At 43.7% G+C, this 17303-nt stretch overlaps 1 protein-coding gene across 1 annotated transcript in view; it reads right to left on the bottom strand.

Moving 5' to 3' along the window:
- The window catches only part of ENPP6 (ectonucleotide pyrophosphatase/phosphodiesterase 6), a 92223-nt gene that overhangs the window by 11761 nt on the left and 63159 nt on the right, over window positions 1–17303 (bottom strand). The window contains exons 4-6 of the mRNA XM_011364028.1: window positions 11568–11709; window positions 10679–10858; window positions 7633–7770 (exon numbers count right to left, since the gene is read on the bottom strand). Of these exons, the coding sequence (XP_011362330.1) occupies window positions 7633–7770; window positions 10679–10858; window positions 11568–11709 (460 nt within the window). The remainder of the gene's footprint in view (window positions 1–7632; window positions 7771–10678; window positions 10859–11567; window positions 11710–17303) is intronic.

The following is a 17303-nucleotide window of genomic DNA, read 5'->3' as shown; positions in this document are numbered from 1 at the left end:
GGTTTCTTTTTCTCTCTTTTTTCCCTCCAGGATCTTGTTTCCTGAAGTGCGCCAAGGGCGAGGAGGGTATGCATGTGCTCTCACACGGCCTTCGCAGACGGCCCTAATCACGGCCAGGAAGCAAGCAGCTTCCAGCACTCGACGCCCGGCTTCCTGAAGCCCAGTCAGCCAGGCCTGGACAGCTCCACTCCAGCTGCCACGAAAACTCAGGAGCCACGGTTCCCAGATTGTCTTGATTTCCCCAAATATTTTGGGTCCAGGCCTAACTGTCATTCATCCACAGGCCTTAGAATTGAGCCTGGCATTTCATATCCATTGCCAGTTTTCAAAATAAATCTTTCCTTCGAAGACAAATATTCCCTCCTTTAGAAGCATGGGCCCGAATTGGTTGCATTTCTCTCTCCTCAAACAAGAGTCTAGAAGATTAGCAATGAAATGTCATGTTTCACAATATTTCACCAGGTTCTGAGCATGGTGGCTACCTTTTTGAGCATGGTGGCATGAGGTCGACACTCTAGGAGAGGGCACAGGAATTAACCTGTGAAGCTGAGGGGACTAGAGAGGGCTCATGTGTCCTGCTTTTGGGCTCCAACTATGGCTAACAGAAGTTAGGATAATTTCCATTAGTGGTTTCAACACCTTTTCTCTGTAGAAATCTCTTCTAGGGCTACTAATAATTATCCAAAGTTATGGTCCCAACTTAGCTTTCCTCTGTTTGCTTTGTTACTGATTTACAAACCTACAAAGTGAATAACCTGTCAAACCAATAATTAACTGTCTCCATATTTATTAATAAACAATTCTTATTCCACACACATATTCTGAGCCTCGGCCATATACTAGTTTTTATGGAGGAAAATGAAGATTAAGATGCCTCAGATTTGACCTCAAGGAGCTTCCACACTAAGAAGGAAGAGTACAAAAGTAAACAAACATAGCACCCAGGGGAGCGATGCACGGTTTTATGAAAATTCCAAGATGGAGGAAATTAGGGAGGAGTTGGGTGTTTCATGGAAGAGGTGGAATTTGAGTTGGGCTTAAAGGACAGCTGGGAGTCAAGAAGGAGATGCACCCTAAGCAGAAGTATGACTATTTATTAGGATGATTGATGTCTCTGAAACCATAGGGTGTAGGCTTGGGGGCGGAGAGCATGAAGCATGCTGGGAGAGCAGTTACCTCTCCCCAACCACCTAATTCCCAGCATTTCTGTCTTGCACTACAAAAATCATTTGCACAAGCATGACAAATCTGGTTCGTGTATGTGCAAATCACCCATGTTGGCAATAGGAAAGGACAGAGCCAGGGGTTAAGAAGAGAAAAAGGAAGTGAAGTGAACAGCTGAGCTAGTCTAGAGGTTTATGCAGTTTGACATCAGCAAGGAAAAAAAATAAATGACAGTTTTAGAACTTCTGTTTCTGCTGGTGTGAAGAAGCTGAGACTTATCTGGGAACCAGAAGGGTGAGTCTGTAACTCCAAAACATGAAATTAGGAATACATTGAACATTTTGATGAAAGATTTGGAAAATCTGTGGAGAACTGGATGGACTGTGGGCTTACTGGTTTTATCTGGGTTCAATTCCTGGCTTTGTCAGTCCTAGCTTTGTAACGTTAGGCAAGACACTTAAAACTCTGAGCCTCAGTTAACTCAGTAAATCGAAATACAATATCCACAATGCAGAGATAGTAACCAAGAGATATTTAATTCAAGATAGCTATTATTGCTGTTGTTATTGTTGGCCATAGTTTTGAAAAAAATTTTTCTTGATATATTTATTATCTACAAAATGTAAAATAGCTTGATGCACGTGTCATTGAAACTTTTGGGGGGTGGTAGAGAAGGGCTCATTCTTAAGCTTCTAACGATCCATGATAAATGAATATTATTTTTACAGTACTCATTATTATTAATTAAAGGCGTAGGAAATAACACTGATAGTCTCTGTATTTAGTGAGTGAATAAGAAATGTAAGAATTTTGGAGAAACTGCTCACATCCTCAGTTCCTCAACTCTGCTTCACTTGTGGGTGGTGAGTTATATCACGCTGAGGATTATGGATCCTGATGCTCCCCTGCTAAAATTCTCTGTGGTTTTCCATTGCATTTAAGATAAAATACTGTCTTTCCCATGACCCGGTCCACTCACCTGGGCAGCCTCATCCACCTCACTTTCCCTCTCCTCACTCCCCGCAATCAGCCACTTGGTCCATTCTGTCGGTGCCTCTAATTCTCTAAGCTCTGTCTCTCCCACTTCAGATTCTGCAAGCATCCCACTCACTTGGCCTGGAAAGTGACCCCTCTCTCTCTGCCTGTTCAATGACCACTCATTCTTCAGGTTTCAGCCTCGAGGTCACTTTCTCAGAGAGACCTTCTGCCCCCTCATCTGCAGTGGATTCCCTCTCCTCCCAGACAGCCTCTTCCAGAATATTCTTTTCTCATGATCATACTTAGCACAATTTGTAATTGCACTTTTATTGGTTTATACGACCTGCATGTTTATTTAATATTTGACTCCTTCCCTAGGCTGCAAGCTCCATAAAGACAGGAGCTCCCAGCGGCTCCTTACTCTAATCGAAGTTCAAATTTTGCTGGGTTATATGGAGGAGGCACTCATCAAGTATTTGTTGAATGTAGCAGTTGATAATTTAGGTAGTACATGGATTTTAAGGTGGAGGATAGAAGAGTATTCTTGAGTTTGGTGGGAATGACCTGTTGTATTTCTCCACTCTGTAGTTTGCTGTGTTGTTCTTGACTATCCCATATGCCAAGGACATTCAGTGTTGCTGGACCTGCTTCCTGAGGCCCCTTGGAACACTCTAGACATTGTGACAACCAGTCTGCCCCAGCCCCATTCCAAGCGCCCTCTGGGGGAAGGATGGGTGTAGAGCATGAGTGAGTGACCCGCACTGCTGGGAAACCTTGTGGGCTGGGAGAGCGGGGCCAGCTTGTTTGAGGCTCAAACGCTCAAGTGAAGAGTGTGACCCTTATTCCTCGGCAAGGACAAGCAATGGGAAGGTTTCCAGAGGACAGTGGCTAAGTCTTAGGGAGACAGAGGAGGCGGCAGCATGAGTTAGGAAGCCTTATTTCCTTCTTGGCAGGTGTGATGGGCTAGGGCTTGACCTGTGCAGAAGGCTGGGTTTTTTCATGTCTTCATGTTGAGTCCTCTGGTAACATGAGCACCTTCAGATTTCTGCACTTGCAGGAGAGGAGGCCAGGAAAGCACCAACAGTGCTTGGAAATCCAGTTTGTACGTTAAGGAATGTGGAGCAGAAGCAAACTGCAGGGAGCCACTGTGCAATGAGCTGTTTTTACGAGGCAACATCGGTGGTCACACCGGATTAAACGTGCAGTTCCAGGTAACAAATTAAATCTGTTTCTCTATCTCTATCTTTTTCAGTGACGGTTCTCTAAGCAACCATTAAAAGAAAAATAAAAAAAACTAACTCAGTTAAGTCTTCCTGTTAGAGCAGCTGGCTGCTTTAGAGTCTGCAAAACTTTAACTGGTGTCAAAAAGTTGGTTTTTATATGGGAATGGTATTTTTGCCAAGGAAGTAAAATCGTGCTCGTTTATGTGATGGCAGCTGAAGAGAGAAAGGAAGGAGAGATGGGATTCTATTTTATTGGCCCCCAATCAGCATCGATTTGTCCTTACTCAACTGTTTTCTTGATCATGGCTAAACCAGAAAAAAGACTCTTCTGCCATCCAAACCCAGACCCAGAGAAGACACTTGCATCTCTGAGAATTTTGCACTATTGTTGATGCAAAATATAATCCAGCACAGGACTAGCAACACGTGTGCTGTGCACTAGAATGTAGGGTCTTCTTTTACCATGTTGGGAGATTTTGCAAATGGAATGTGGGAGATTAATAGCCCAGGCACAGAGGCTATAGGATGGAGTTTTCAATTCTCTCCAGTCAAGGGAGTATAATAAAGAACGGAAAGATGTAAAAGAAAAAAGTCTAAGATGGTGAGAAAGGGCGCTCATTTTTAGGATTTTTTAGAAGACGAATTAATATAATCTCAATGTTATATCAAAGTAGAATCAGAAATTATCATTTTCACATTTGAGTCTTAAAAATAAAAATACATAATTTCAGAGATAGGAGTAAAATGATGAAAGTATTCAGTCTATGGAACTAAGGTATAAAAAGGAGTGACTGTAAGATACCTAAATTTATCTCGGTATTCAGGGACAACCATGATTTTTCAGAGAAACATTTGCGATGGTATGTTATAGACATCATAAGTTACATTAATATCATTGATTGTCCTTTTCAAGTTGGCTGCTAGGAAGTTCAGAACCATATTTGTGTTCCATTTTATGTTGTCGTGTGTTATTTTCAAGACTAGAATTAGAGATAGTAACTAGGAAGTATTTAATTCAAGATAGTTGTTACTTCATAATATTGTTGACCAAAATTTTAAGAAGAAATATTTTTGATAGATTTGTTATCTGGAAAAGATAATAACTTGTGTTTATTTCACTGACACTATGGGGGAAAAGTCATTCTCGAGTTTCTAATGAGCCAGGCATGATAAATGAAGATTAGTTTTATAATATCCATTATCAGCAATTAAAGCTGTGAGATAACATTGATAGTCGCTATATTTCGTGGGTTAACACTAATCTTTCAGAACTAATCTTATTTTTTTCACATCTTATATATCTTCTGATTTCTTCTTTTTTTAATTTCTGCTTCAAATATTTTAAAAATTACTTAAATCTCTTTTTTGAAATAATTATATATTTTTAAAAAGCTGTCCAAGTAATTGTCAATAGTTAGGCATTCTTTCTTTTTGTTCTTGTGGCTTCTCCTTCCTCCTTAAACCGTACAATGAAATAACAGGTAGTCCTAGTTCTGATCTATGCAAACAAATATATGTATGTGTGTATGTATTTGTGTGATACATACAAAAGTAGCATGATATATGATATTATATATAAAATATAACATGCAGTTGCCATATGGCTTCACCCTCAGAAGACACTGGAATTTGCCAGTTTCCAGCAAGGGAGCAGGTACTTGGACCCTCGGTAGAGTGAAGGGTATTTTGGGATACAGAAGAGGGTGCAGAGCCAGGAGCAGGGAAGACAAGACCAGAGTTGTCACTGGGTTTTCTGAGGGTGCCCCCACTATCAGAATGTTGGAGTTGGCACACTTCCCACCTCCTTTCTTTGCTATTCTAAGTTTCAAGGACCTAGTCTGCCTAATCCCCAGCCCCTGTATCACTGTCACCTTGTGAGTGTGGCCCACTGGTCCGCACTTCAGCACAGTACCCCAAAGTGGATCCAAGGCAGGAATTTTCTAGCCACATGGGTGAGTTGACTGATGATAACGAAGGGGAAATTTGCTTTTGGGTTCTGGGCAGAAGCAGATTTACAGTGTAGTTAAAGGAGCTTAAGCATCAGGGCTTCTCACTCGCATAGGTTTCTTACAGGTCCCTGCACGTAAATTTTTATATTAATGATTATGTGTTTTTTTCTTAAACAGAGACACCCCACCCCCAAGTTTTATTGTCAGAGTCTGACAAAACTTGTATCTGCCTCTGATTCTGTGATATAGACTTTGCTCCCTAATGAAAGTAAGAGGTTATATAAGAATAAGCCACATCCCTTCTTTTCTGCTTTAGGATGACTAAAGGGAGGTGATGCTTGGAGCTGCAGTAGCCATTGTGTGACCATGAAGAAAAAGCCAACAGAATTACAGAAGAGCTCACTCAGGGCCTTGATAACATTGAGTTGATGATATCGTCAAACCAACCATGGAACTGCCTACTTCCAGACTTCTGGTTATGCGAGATAATAAATCTTTATTATTTAAACCACATTTATTCCAGTGGCCTATGACTATAAACAATAACATCTTAGCTGATACCCTTGGGTGTCAATCACTCATTGTGTTAATCACTCATTGGAAAAACATGTGTCTTCTTGCTGGATGTGCTAGTGCAAGATAATGTGTCTGCTACCTTACAGACCGAACCTTCTCTGACAGCACTTTTGGCTGGAGTGGTTTCACTGGTGCATGTCCCACCCTACTGGAGGAGTTCAGGTTCTCCCCGTTGGCACTTCATTAGTTGACCAGTGTCTTCATGATGCCATCTGGCTTTGCCATTCTGCCTACCTAAGCCTGTTTTTTGGTAAATTACCCCAAATCTCCTTTACATTCTTATAGTCTCCTTCCTTATTGTGAGCTAGACTCTCAGTGCGGTGGATTTCATCTAAATACAGGAGAGTAAATGATAGATACACATATTCATGCTAAGAAATGAGGGACAGTGAACTATGAATTAACCTTTGTTGTCCATTTGCTTTTAAAAGTTCAAAGTGATTCCAACAGAATTTCTAAATTGAAAAAATTTCAAGTGTAAGTCTTTTTGTGTGACTTGGAAAGTTAGCTTTATGGAATAAAGTTTGAGAAGCACCTATACAGGTGGCCCACTTGGCTGCATGTGCAAAGCCCTGAGAAAACCACTATAAATGCAAGTGCTGAGAGCCTAGAATAATCTCACAGCAGGTGAACTTCAGTGTGATCAAGCGAAGAGAAGCACTTTGGTTCTCAGATGAGAGAGGGTTAGGGGCCGAGGGAGACTTAAAATCACATGGTCTAGGAAGCTGAGTCTGTAGAAGGGCCCAGCCTGGCCTCAGGACAGTACAGCTGACACTTCTGACCTGATCTGCTTTGTTTCCTTGGTGACCAGGTGCTTCTCTTTGTCTGAGAGCCTGCAAGAACCACTCGGTCCTCCTAAATGACTGGATTTATGTCAGGGATCCCCTATTTTTCCACATCTCAGTCTCTAAACTTCCACTCATTTGCCTGATCAGTATTTTTGTTGATCAAGACCCTACCTCTCTTTAGCAGATTGAATACCAGTCTTCTACTTCAGTGGCCTCGATCAGTGCCTCTCATGTGCCAACATCTGCCGCTCTCTTTTGTCAGTAGCATGATTTATTTGCAACCCATCTTCAAACTCATGTGTAAGATAAACCATGCTCTCTTCAGGAACTGATTTTAGATGGAGTGTGACCGTGATTCCCCTGACGGGCAGGGCCTTCCCACGCTGGCCCAATGTCAGAAGCTGATCTGAGAGACTGGTGAGCTTGGAGTCCAGACACATAAGTAGGAGGCCGCTGACGTCATTCAAGCATGAGGCAACTGAGCTTTGAACCCGAAATGCAAGATAATCTCCTCTGTAAAATCGAGTTGGCAAACGGGGGACCTGGATCTGTGGAGCTTTATTTGTGGAACGGTTCTCTCAAAGGTGAAAGCAAAGCCGAGCATCTCCTTGCTTTTCACTGCCCTGAAGCAACTGCTTTGGTCCACAGTCACTGTTCCACTTTAAACTGAATATGTTACATTGTAAGCCTGGGTAGCTGAGTTAAGGCCGGTTTGTTAAAATCCAGCGAGTCTGGAACCATGCAGTGTAAGCTGTGATTCTGGGTCCAAATCTACAGTGTGTGTCTAAAAGTCACCTGACCAAGCCTCTTGATTCTCCAAAGAAGGAAACAATGCAATAAATGACACTTATATGAAAACAAAATCTTTAAAGTGTAAAACCTGAGTAAATATTTATCTTTGGCTGTTTGATAGACTTTTTCTAATAAATAAATTGTCACATATTTTATAATTACCTCAGTTATGAACCATCCTTCATCGGCCACTAAGGTCAAAGGAGAGACGAATTTCCCTTTCTTGTAATAGAACCTGCTTGGTATGGCTTCTTTCTCGTAGACAGTCATATGTTCCACTGTTCTCAGTTTGTTATATATCTGCAAAGAGAACCAAGAATGGTCAGTTTTGCATTCTCTTTCTTAAATGTATGTGAATATTTTTTGAGCCTAGAGGAAAGGGAGGATTTTATAAGACCAAAGAAGGAAACTATCAAAACACCTGACAGATTTGACTACATAAAAATGAGAAACTTTCATATGTCTCAAAACAAGGAGGCTTTATCTAGGAACACCCTAGATAAAGACCCACATGTCCCATGACCTAACATGTAAACCCCTAAGGATATATTGAGAATACATGTGCATCTGTAGACGTGTAGAGGAATACATACTGCAAACTAGAACAGCCCGATGCCCAGCAACAGTGGAAGGGATAGGGGAATCATGGTGTACTTTGGCAGGAGGATATTATACAGCAAAGAAGAGGAATGAAACATAGCTACACAGAACACTTGAAAGAATCTCAGGGATTTCAGTTTGAGACCAAAAAAAAAAAGCAAGTTGAAGAAGAATACAGACAAGATTTTTCCTGTTACATAAAGTTTGAATAACTACAATAGTAAAGACCCTATATGATGAAATTATAAAGAGAATGAGGGAAATGATAACTCAAAATTTAGGACAGTGATTTCCTCTGAGGGGGCTGCAGAGGTGATAGGGTTTGACAAGCGCACACAGGAGCTACCATAGGTAATGGTAATGTCCTAGTTCTTAAACATTTTTGAATATAAGGTGCTGTTACAGCATTATCCATTACACTTTACACATATTTTATAATAATTTTTTGGTATCTACTCGATGATTAGTGAACAAATTATAAAAATTTATTCTTGTCTAAATGCTAATGTAAAATTAAAGGGCAAATGAGAAGTTGGTCTGCCTGATGTTAAATACCACCGAAATCTAAGAAAGAGAACTTGTTCTTTGACTTGACCTAGAACATGTCCTAATTACACTTTAATCTTAAAAGTACTAATTGTTTGCCACTAATTATACTGCTAGTTTCATGATGAGGATGTAAACTCTGCACATTTCCAATATTTAGCAGCAGCTTATATGCTTATGGCTAAAGTTAAGATCAACTGGCTGATGTTGACTTGTTAGCCTTTAGCCAGCAACTCTTCTTGGCTAGGACTGACTATAACATTGAGTTTATCCACTTAACTCTGAAAATAGTCTTTAGACTGTTTCATAGAGGTTTTTTGATGCCCCAGGAGTTATGATTTCTTACTTAAGACAACCCATAGTTCTTAACAGAAGTAGGGTGTATTTGCAGAAAGCTTTTGGATAAGGGAAAATTCTGATGATACACAGCAGGTCTCACGAACTGTTATGTCCATCACATGATGAACTGTCACCCAAACACAGGCCGCACTTTTGAATAATCTACCAACTGCTTTCGGCATCTTGCAACTGCCTGCCTGAAACACCACGCTGGGAGAAGCGCTTCCGAGCTCATCAGCTGCTGATGCTCGAGCGCTCTGGAGATGGCACGTCCCTAAGTGCCAGGTTGGAGATGCAGGTGATCTTCCTTGCCAGGAAAACGGAACTTCTTTGCGAGAAGCCATTTACTATGGGACATATCAAAGTGTAAAATAGTCTTCCTAATTTCCTATTTAGGGAGTTAATGAGGGGCATTGTGTCACGCTTTCAGCACCTCCACTTCCTGACCCTGGAGTCTGAGAAAAAAGGGCATCCACCATGGGAATGGGGCGGGGTGGCATTTTTGGCAACTATGTTCCTCATCCCTAACACAGATAGACCTTAGGCTCTGACGAGAGTGGGTAAGGTTGGGAGGAGAATCTTTCTCTCTGGGCCAAAGAGAAGAAAGCCTAGCCCACTCCAGTGTTCCATCAATACCAGAACCAATTGGGATTACCACTGTGAGGAGAGGTGGAGGCACCAGGGACACCCAAGGCCTATTTCTGGCACCCCCGTGGTTGGCACCTCCACTGGCAGCCATCCTGAAGGAGAGACTCAATTCCTGGTCCAGACAGTTTTCTCTGGGAGGGAGTAGAAGCCCCAAAGTCTGTACTAGGGTGACGATGCAACATGGGGCAAAGCAGTCAACCAAAGGTGCCATTTGTTCCTTCTCATTTTTTCAGGGTGACTCACCTAGTTCTGCCAGTTATAATTATTGTTTGGAGAGAAGGGTAAGTAGAGGCCTAGTGATCTCAGGGTGCTGAGGGCAATGACTGGGGGAAGTGAACTTTGTCCCACATCTGGGAACGTTCCCCTTCATTGGTGGTAATCATAATAAGTGACACATATGTCATCCTTGCAGTGGGCCCAGTACGCATCTAGGAGCTTTATTGCAGCCCAGGAGGGAAGCTACGATGATGACATCACCACACGCATGGACAGAGAAGCAGCAGAGGGGCCCAGTTAGGCAACTGCCCAGTTACCAGTTGATGACAGAGCTAGGATTTGAACCCGAGCAGTGTGGCTCCTGAGATAAGGAGCTGATCACAGCACACACAGCCTCAGCCTCTGTTCATTCATCACCTTCTTATCTCAGACTTGCTGATGAAAACAGATCAGACTGCTGGCTTTCTTCCAGAGAAAGAGCATTTTGTATATGTATCTGATATTCCCCAGATTTGCCTGAGAAGTGCTGCATTTCAGCCAACAATAAAATAGCCCGAAAAGGGCTAAGCACTTAACATGGTGAGCACTTATCTCATTTAGTTTCCACTAAAATTCAGTGTGGTAGATACCAGCATGCCTGTTCCACAGAAGAAAAAACAGAGACAGGAAGACGAACAACTCCACGAAGGTCACCGGGCAAGAGAGTGGTGAGGCAGGTCATCTGCCTCCTGACGCTGCTCTGTATTTCAGCATTAAAGCTACAGGGCAAAGATCGGGCACAAAGTGGTGGCGAATGGGGACATGCTCCCCTCCCTCGCCCGTCCACCCACGCTTGTCCCCCCTTCTTGGTGCTTCTTGCCTCAGAATATTTCCCAGGCGCGGGCCAAAGGCTTACAACGGGCCCTCGGTCCTTTGCTTGCTGCAGGTCATTCAGGTTGATGTATTTATTCAGCTCAATCACTTTATCCATCCAGAAAATGTCAGTCATTCCATGATCAGAGAAGATGATGACATTGAGGTCGTCCTCCAGCTCCCGCTCCTGTGGGCAGACAAAGGCAGTCACGACAGCACCGAGAGACACGCTCTTGTAAAGAAGTCTCGTAAAGACGTTATAGGAGAAAAGACTCTTAACCAAGTCTGAATTTAATCATCTACTCTTCTGCCCCGATGAGACACAGTTCACGATCGCAACAGAAGCACTTTGGAGAGGGGAGTGCGAAGGGCAGTCTCCAATCCAGCGATGCTAAAGATAACGTGGATGGGCCTTTAACCTTGTGAGGCGCGCTCTGCTGTCATCGTCGGCTTTTTTGACAAACTTCTGTGGTAGTATGAGGGCTATCGTGCGCCTATTTCACAGACGTGAAAAATAAAGCCCAGGATAGTTAATAAAAATAACTTGCTTAAAGTCGTTCAGCCAGAATGTGGCAGAATCAGGTCTGGCTCCCATGCCCGTGCCAAGCTGGTTACTAGACTTACTAGGTTTTGGTAAAGAGCGGGGCCTCCTCGCCAGCAAAGCCAGCCGATAATGGAGATCTGAGTCATTTCCATCCCACTGGCCTGGCTATAAAATAAGAGGTCTCTTGGTACTTAAAGAGGAGTTTGTGGAGAAAAGGGACCCGTTGCAAACTTTGTTGGCCTGATCAGCTATCATCAGCAAGAAGGAAGATGTTGAGGGGTGTGACAGTCAAGGAGTCAGAAAGACAGTGCTGAGAAGGAAGGTTAGCTCAAAGGTTCTTGTTTTTGGTCACCTGGATCCACTTGGTCATGTACTTCAGGACGGTGTCCACGGCCTTCAGGGCGTCTTTTCTCTGAGGTGACGAGGGGCCATAGTGGTGACCTTCCACGTCGATGCGCTCATGGTATATAGCTGCCAGGTCGGCTCGGCCACTCCTGGAGGAAGCAGGGTAAGAGAGGCACAGCTGAGAAGCCCCGACAGCTTTCTCACCCAGCAGTCCTCTGTGAAGGCATTGGCACCCCCAATCCCTGCGCTACGGGCCAGGCAAAGCTGATACCTTAAAATGAACAAGGTTGGATATGCAAGGGAGAAATAGGAATATTGCGCCAAGAAGTGCCAGTCCTGAGCACATTGGTGACAAAAGTCAGAGAACATGTTTATGGCTCACCACTTCTCTCAGCTCACGTGGTATTTCTCATCATGTCCCAAGAGTTGGAAGATGTGGTCACAGTCAGGGGATGTCTGATAGCTTAACCCTCACCACTTGTTGTCATTGGAAGATCAGAAAAACTAGATGCAATCATTTAAATAATGACTGTTCTGTCATTGCTGGAATTTAGGGGAGCCTCTAAATAAAACACGGGACTATGGGTTTCACAGACTTGCAAGAATAAGAACAAGATTTATCACAGTGACCTTGTGGGAGGCAAGTAGGTTAGCGTCAGGCCCAACATCAGCAGATACCCACAGGACCCCTGTGGGGACACATGAAGAGTCAGCTCCAAGGTGGATGCAGTGAATTCTAGTAGTGACCACACTTTTATGTTTCTCAGAAAGACCCTGGTTCTGGAAAAACACCCCCTCTTGGCCTGAGTACTGAGGTAAAAACTCCAAGCTATTTAACCCTTGATGCTGGGCTAAGAATGACCAGGAACTAGTGATATAAACTGGAGTCATGGAGGGGAGAAAAATGCCATGTATTGTGCCCTCTCTCCTTCACACAAGGCTTTCATCATGTCCCCCCTCCCCAGCTCTGAATTTGCCTACTACCTCCTTCCAAAGCTCCTGAATAGAGCTGTAATCACGACAACAATGGTCACTATGGTAGCAGTAATAGTAACTGATGAAAATCGAAGCAACAGAAAAGAAATTAAAGCTAATTCTTTCGTTGGATTTTATAAGGGTTAATAATTAATACTGGGGCAGATTGCTTAATTTCTTTTGAAAAGCTATATTTTAAGCATACATACACACACAGGTTGGCATGGTCTCTCCTGGGATGGCCTCCCCACACTTAGAACATGAGGAATGAGGAATAAAAGAGTGTGTGTCCTCAGACCCTGCTGGGGTTGAGCGATCTACAGTGGGGGCAGAATAGCCTCACAGTTGTTCAGAGAACATGGTGCACACGACCAGAGTTAAACAGCTCCTGCTGGCCCTCCAGGTCTCAGGGGAGATGTTCCTTCTGCCAGGAAGCTGGCTTGGACGCCCGGACACAGGGGATGGCCCTTCCAGGGGCTCCCATGGCACTTCAGATTCATCTTGGAGTTATGACTTTTCATCCGGTCTGGAATTGCCCTTTATATGTCCCTTTCCCTCTCTAAATTGTGAGGTTCTTTCACTGTAGGGGTGGTGATTCATTCTCCATTGTATCTCAGCTCTAGCCTTGGCACACAGTAGGTCTTCTATAACTGTCAGTTGAATATGTAATAATAGTAAGTCCTCAGTAAATGATAGTTACTCTGGGTGAGTCACTATGTTGAGGGCCTTTGCATACATTATCTTATGTTATCCTCACAACCACCCCGTAAGTTAGGGATATATTGAACAGAGAGTTCTAAATAGTTGCTAGCAACACACAGCTAGTGTGAAGTGGAGCCAGGACGCAAATCCAGGTGGGATCGACTTTGTCACCCTGAACACAACCGCTGAATATTCTGAAAGATTTCAACAGCCCACAACACACTCTGCTTAACCCAATCCATCTTGTGAAAATGCTTCTTATTCTCTTATAAGAATTCCGCCAACCCCAGGAAAGCTGATGTGAGGCAAGGCAAAGGGAGTCGCTTTGACTTCTCGACGTGCCATGCTCTATGCCTGTGGGTTGGATGTGCCCGGAACTACAGTGAAAAGCGTTCTTATAAAAAAGCATTTGCAGATTTTGTAGACTGGAAATTGGTCAAAAAGAATTCTAGGAGTAACTCAAGGCCTCACAGATCTCCGGCATGGCTAACTGAGAATGCTAGCCTTCTACCTCCAAGGTCAGAGCACTTTGCCAGCCTGGTCTTTTGCATGTCCACATCTGCTCCATTCACTGCACCGGGAAGCAAGTTCCAGAGAATGTCCTGGCATCTTTCCTCATTGCGGTCACGCTTGCCAAGGGACACACCATTAATGATGCTGTGATATTCTCCTGCATACCCAGAGGTGTGCCTCATTCATGGTTTTGAGAACACGTTGGTTTCAAGGTAAGTTATACTGCTAGTCAAATATTTTTTTCTCTTTTCAGAGAAAAACAAACTGTCCCTTCTTTAACAAATACCACGGCCACTATTCTGCACAATGGGGATTGGGTTACGGTGTTATTTAGGTGTTTCCCACAAATGATATTATTATTATTTATACTTGCTGATGTGTGAATGACTAATTCTAACTCTCTCAGCATCTAGAGACAGCAGAAAGCAAAAAATCACTTGAGGGCCTGTCAGTGTGTAGGCAGTGGGCAAACGTTCTTCCTGGGTAATGGCATTTCCGTACACGTCCCTACACTTTTTTGAGGCCCAAAGTCATTACACCGATGGGTGGATGGCGCTACCTCCATCATTATGTTTGAACATATTGAAACCTTCCAGAAATCCCTCGGATAAGCCTCAGCACATAGTTGCTTTACGCACTTGCATCTGTAGCACCCCAACGCGTGATTCACTCAGCACAGCTCACGTTAGGCACATCCACTTCCGGGGTGGGGCTTGTATGCGGGGGACATTTCACAAACAAGGTTACTGCTGCAGTAAAGTTCAATGAAACACTCTTAAGTCATTTTGTCTTAGACACCTCACTTTACTAGAGCAGCCACTGGGCTAGTTTCTCTAAGGCTGTTTGCCATATTCACAAACCTCCATGTGATCAGAAAGCCAGAAATTCTCACAGATGTATCTGATGGCTCTGTGTCAGGAAGCTGTCAACTCCAGATGCCAGTAACAGTGGGTTTGGGATGCTTGTGAATCAGGGATTCGTACATGTGCCTTTTGTGCAAGGATTTCGATGCCAGAGTTTCACTGATTCATTAGGAACCTAAGCCTTCAAGGGCTGAGAGCTCTTGCCTGTTTGGAGTTTAGCTGACAAATTCTTGGTCGCCAGCTGTTTTCCACATGGCTCTGGTCTCCATCACAGGTCAGCTCATTTGTAACGGAGTGGTTGGGTGAGGAGCGATGGGTGGAAATGTCTGCAGATCTGTTATTGGCTATTTATAGCTTTAAGGTCCAGGAACCGTGCCAGAAGGACATGTGGCCATCAGCCCAGTTACCTGAGAGCTAAAAGGGGCCCCTAGCTCTGGGGTTTCAGGGACATCCAGGTCTCCTATCACCTTAAGATTTTGTCCAGATTTCTTTTCATTGTAAAAAGTTTATAATGTCACATCCATTTTTCTTACTGAGGTGGGTTAGAAAGAGAGAAAAATTAGGGAGATAGAAATGGAGGCAATTTAAAAGAATGGTTGAAGTTATTGACTGTTAAGAAAAACCATAAAAACTTAGAAATAAGGCCAAAAATATAATCGCTTGTCTTTCAGTATTGTATAAGAGCAGCATCTAATAAGTTTGCTTATGGGTCACTAGACTTAAATATCAGTTAGACCCTAGACTCCGTAAACTGAGCTGTTAACCTGTAGGAAAGTGACAAGATGAAATTACTTTTGTCTGATAGAGACGATAACCGTATCCTATCATTCCCCATCATTCTTTTTCTTCATGTGTGTTTTTCAAATTCTTTTAACCAGTTTTGTTATCTCCTGATTCCTTCAGTAAGAAGTTCTTTTGAACTTTGGCATAATTCTCATAGACTTATGTAGTGAGCACAGGACGAAATTCTAATTTTGAAAATTATACTTTGACAGGGCATTGAAACTGGCCAAATCTGGGTTCCTATTCTGGCTTTCTTCTTACTAACCTGCAGGTCTCTAAATATCTCTAAGCCCCAATTTCCCATGTGAAAAACCTTCTCAAAAGGCTGTACTGGGTATTAAATGAGCTGGTGTTTGTAAAGTGCTTGACACACAGTAAAAGGGAGGCGAAGGGAAGGAAACACCTCCCATTTCTCTTTTTCACACAGACGTGCATCTACATGGCTTTTCCCTGTGGGCCAAGCAGAGAGGAGAAACCAGTCTCTGCTGAGCCTGTATTCTCGCCCCTTCTTCCTCAGAGTCCACAAGGAGGAGAGAGAAAGGCCAGGACATTGGAGCTGGCTGCCTTGTGGCCTGTGAAAGAACCGTCTCGTCCTCCACTCACTCCTTAAGTAGCACCAGTAGCTATGGAGGTTCTGGGATCCTGGAGGAATTTTTCTGGAGCCATTTCCATACTCTGGAGCTTGACAAAGGACAGCAGCTGTGTGCCCTGTTCCTGCGGCCCAGCTGTACTTGACCAACCTTTTTAAGAGGCCGCTTCAGTCAGTCTGCCTGGACCAGCCTGGAAGTAGCACCGGCCCTCCAGGCAGCCAGAGCTGCGTCTGCCACCACAGCCCCCAGACGAGCTTCTCGGGCTTATTCGGCTCCCGCACCACGCACCTATTCCTGCTTACTGAAGCATGAGTGTCCTGCCAACAGAACTTTCAGGAGGATGGATTAAGTGATGTGGATCACGAACTGCTTTCTTTTTTGACGGGCAAGGTGGCAATGTGAGCAGAGATGTTGCCTGGGTGTCCCCTCAAGGCACACAAAGCACCAGTGACTGAGGCTGCATGCTCCTGAATACGTAAAACACTGAGCAGACCGCCAAGGCCGCCATCCCACCTCCTTCCTGCATGAGCTATACAAGACCTGAGGTAAGGTATTTAACTGTCAAAGAGTCCGTTGGCCTCTTTTGTAAAAGGGGACAACAACACTATGTAGTGCTGTGGATACAGAGCAAACTGGGTCAATGGCAGTAAAGTCTTTGACACAGTGCTAGTGGATGGGTGTTAAAAACACCAACTCTCTTGCCCTTCTCCTGTCCTCTACACCAAAGTTGTCCAAGTACAAAGGTAATATCTGACAAGGGTACGCTTGGGTCAGTAGAGCTTTACAAACACTAGAAGCAATGCCCGTATCAAACGTGGAAGCTGGGCTAGCCCTCCCCACGCAGACATGTGCAGCTTCTTGGCCGACCTAGACTCTTGCAGAAATGCTGTTCCTGGGTAGGATCCTGGGTTCAAGACCTTGGCTGTCTCTCCTGCTTCCTGTCAAAGCTTATCTATCCTGTGCATATTTTGTCTGCTCCTCAAACTAACAGTAAAGTGGATAAAGACACTCTATAAGCAGTACTGACTGGGAGAAGTATGCGTGTGTGTGTGTGTGTGTGTGTGTGTGTGTGTGTGTGTGTTTGCACACTCGTGTGTGGAAATTCTAAGTGCTCTTCAAATTACAGCTCGGAATTTGAGATAGAGCTGAAAAGAAACCAAGAAGAGGGTATGGAGCTCTCAACATGCTCCTCCATTTGGGGCTGATGAAAAGAGAAATACACCAAGAAAATTAATGATTCCTTTGAGTCACATTCTCACATGAATAACCTGCTATTTGCAAAGTGGTCTTGATTGTTCTAGATATTCTAGACTGGGC

Source organism: Pteropus vampyrus, unplaced genomic scaffold, assembly GCF_000151845.1.
Source record: "Pteropus vampyrus isolate Shadow unplaced genomic scaffold, Pvam_2.0 Scaffold92, whole genome shotgun sequence".
Taxonomy (NCBI): Eukaryota; Metazoa; Chordata; class Mammalia; order Chiroptera; family Pteropodidae; genus Pteropus; species Pteropus vampyrus.
This window is presented reverse-complemented; position numbering and strand designations above follow the sequence as displayed.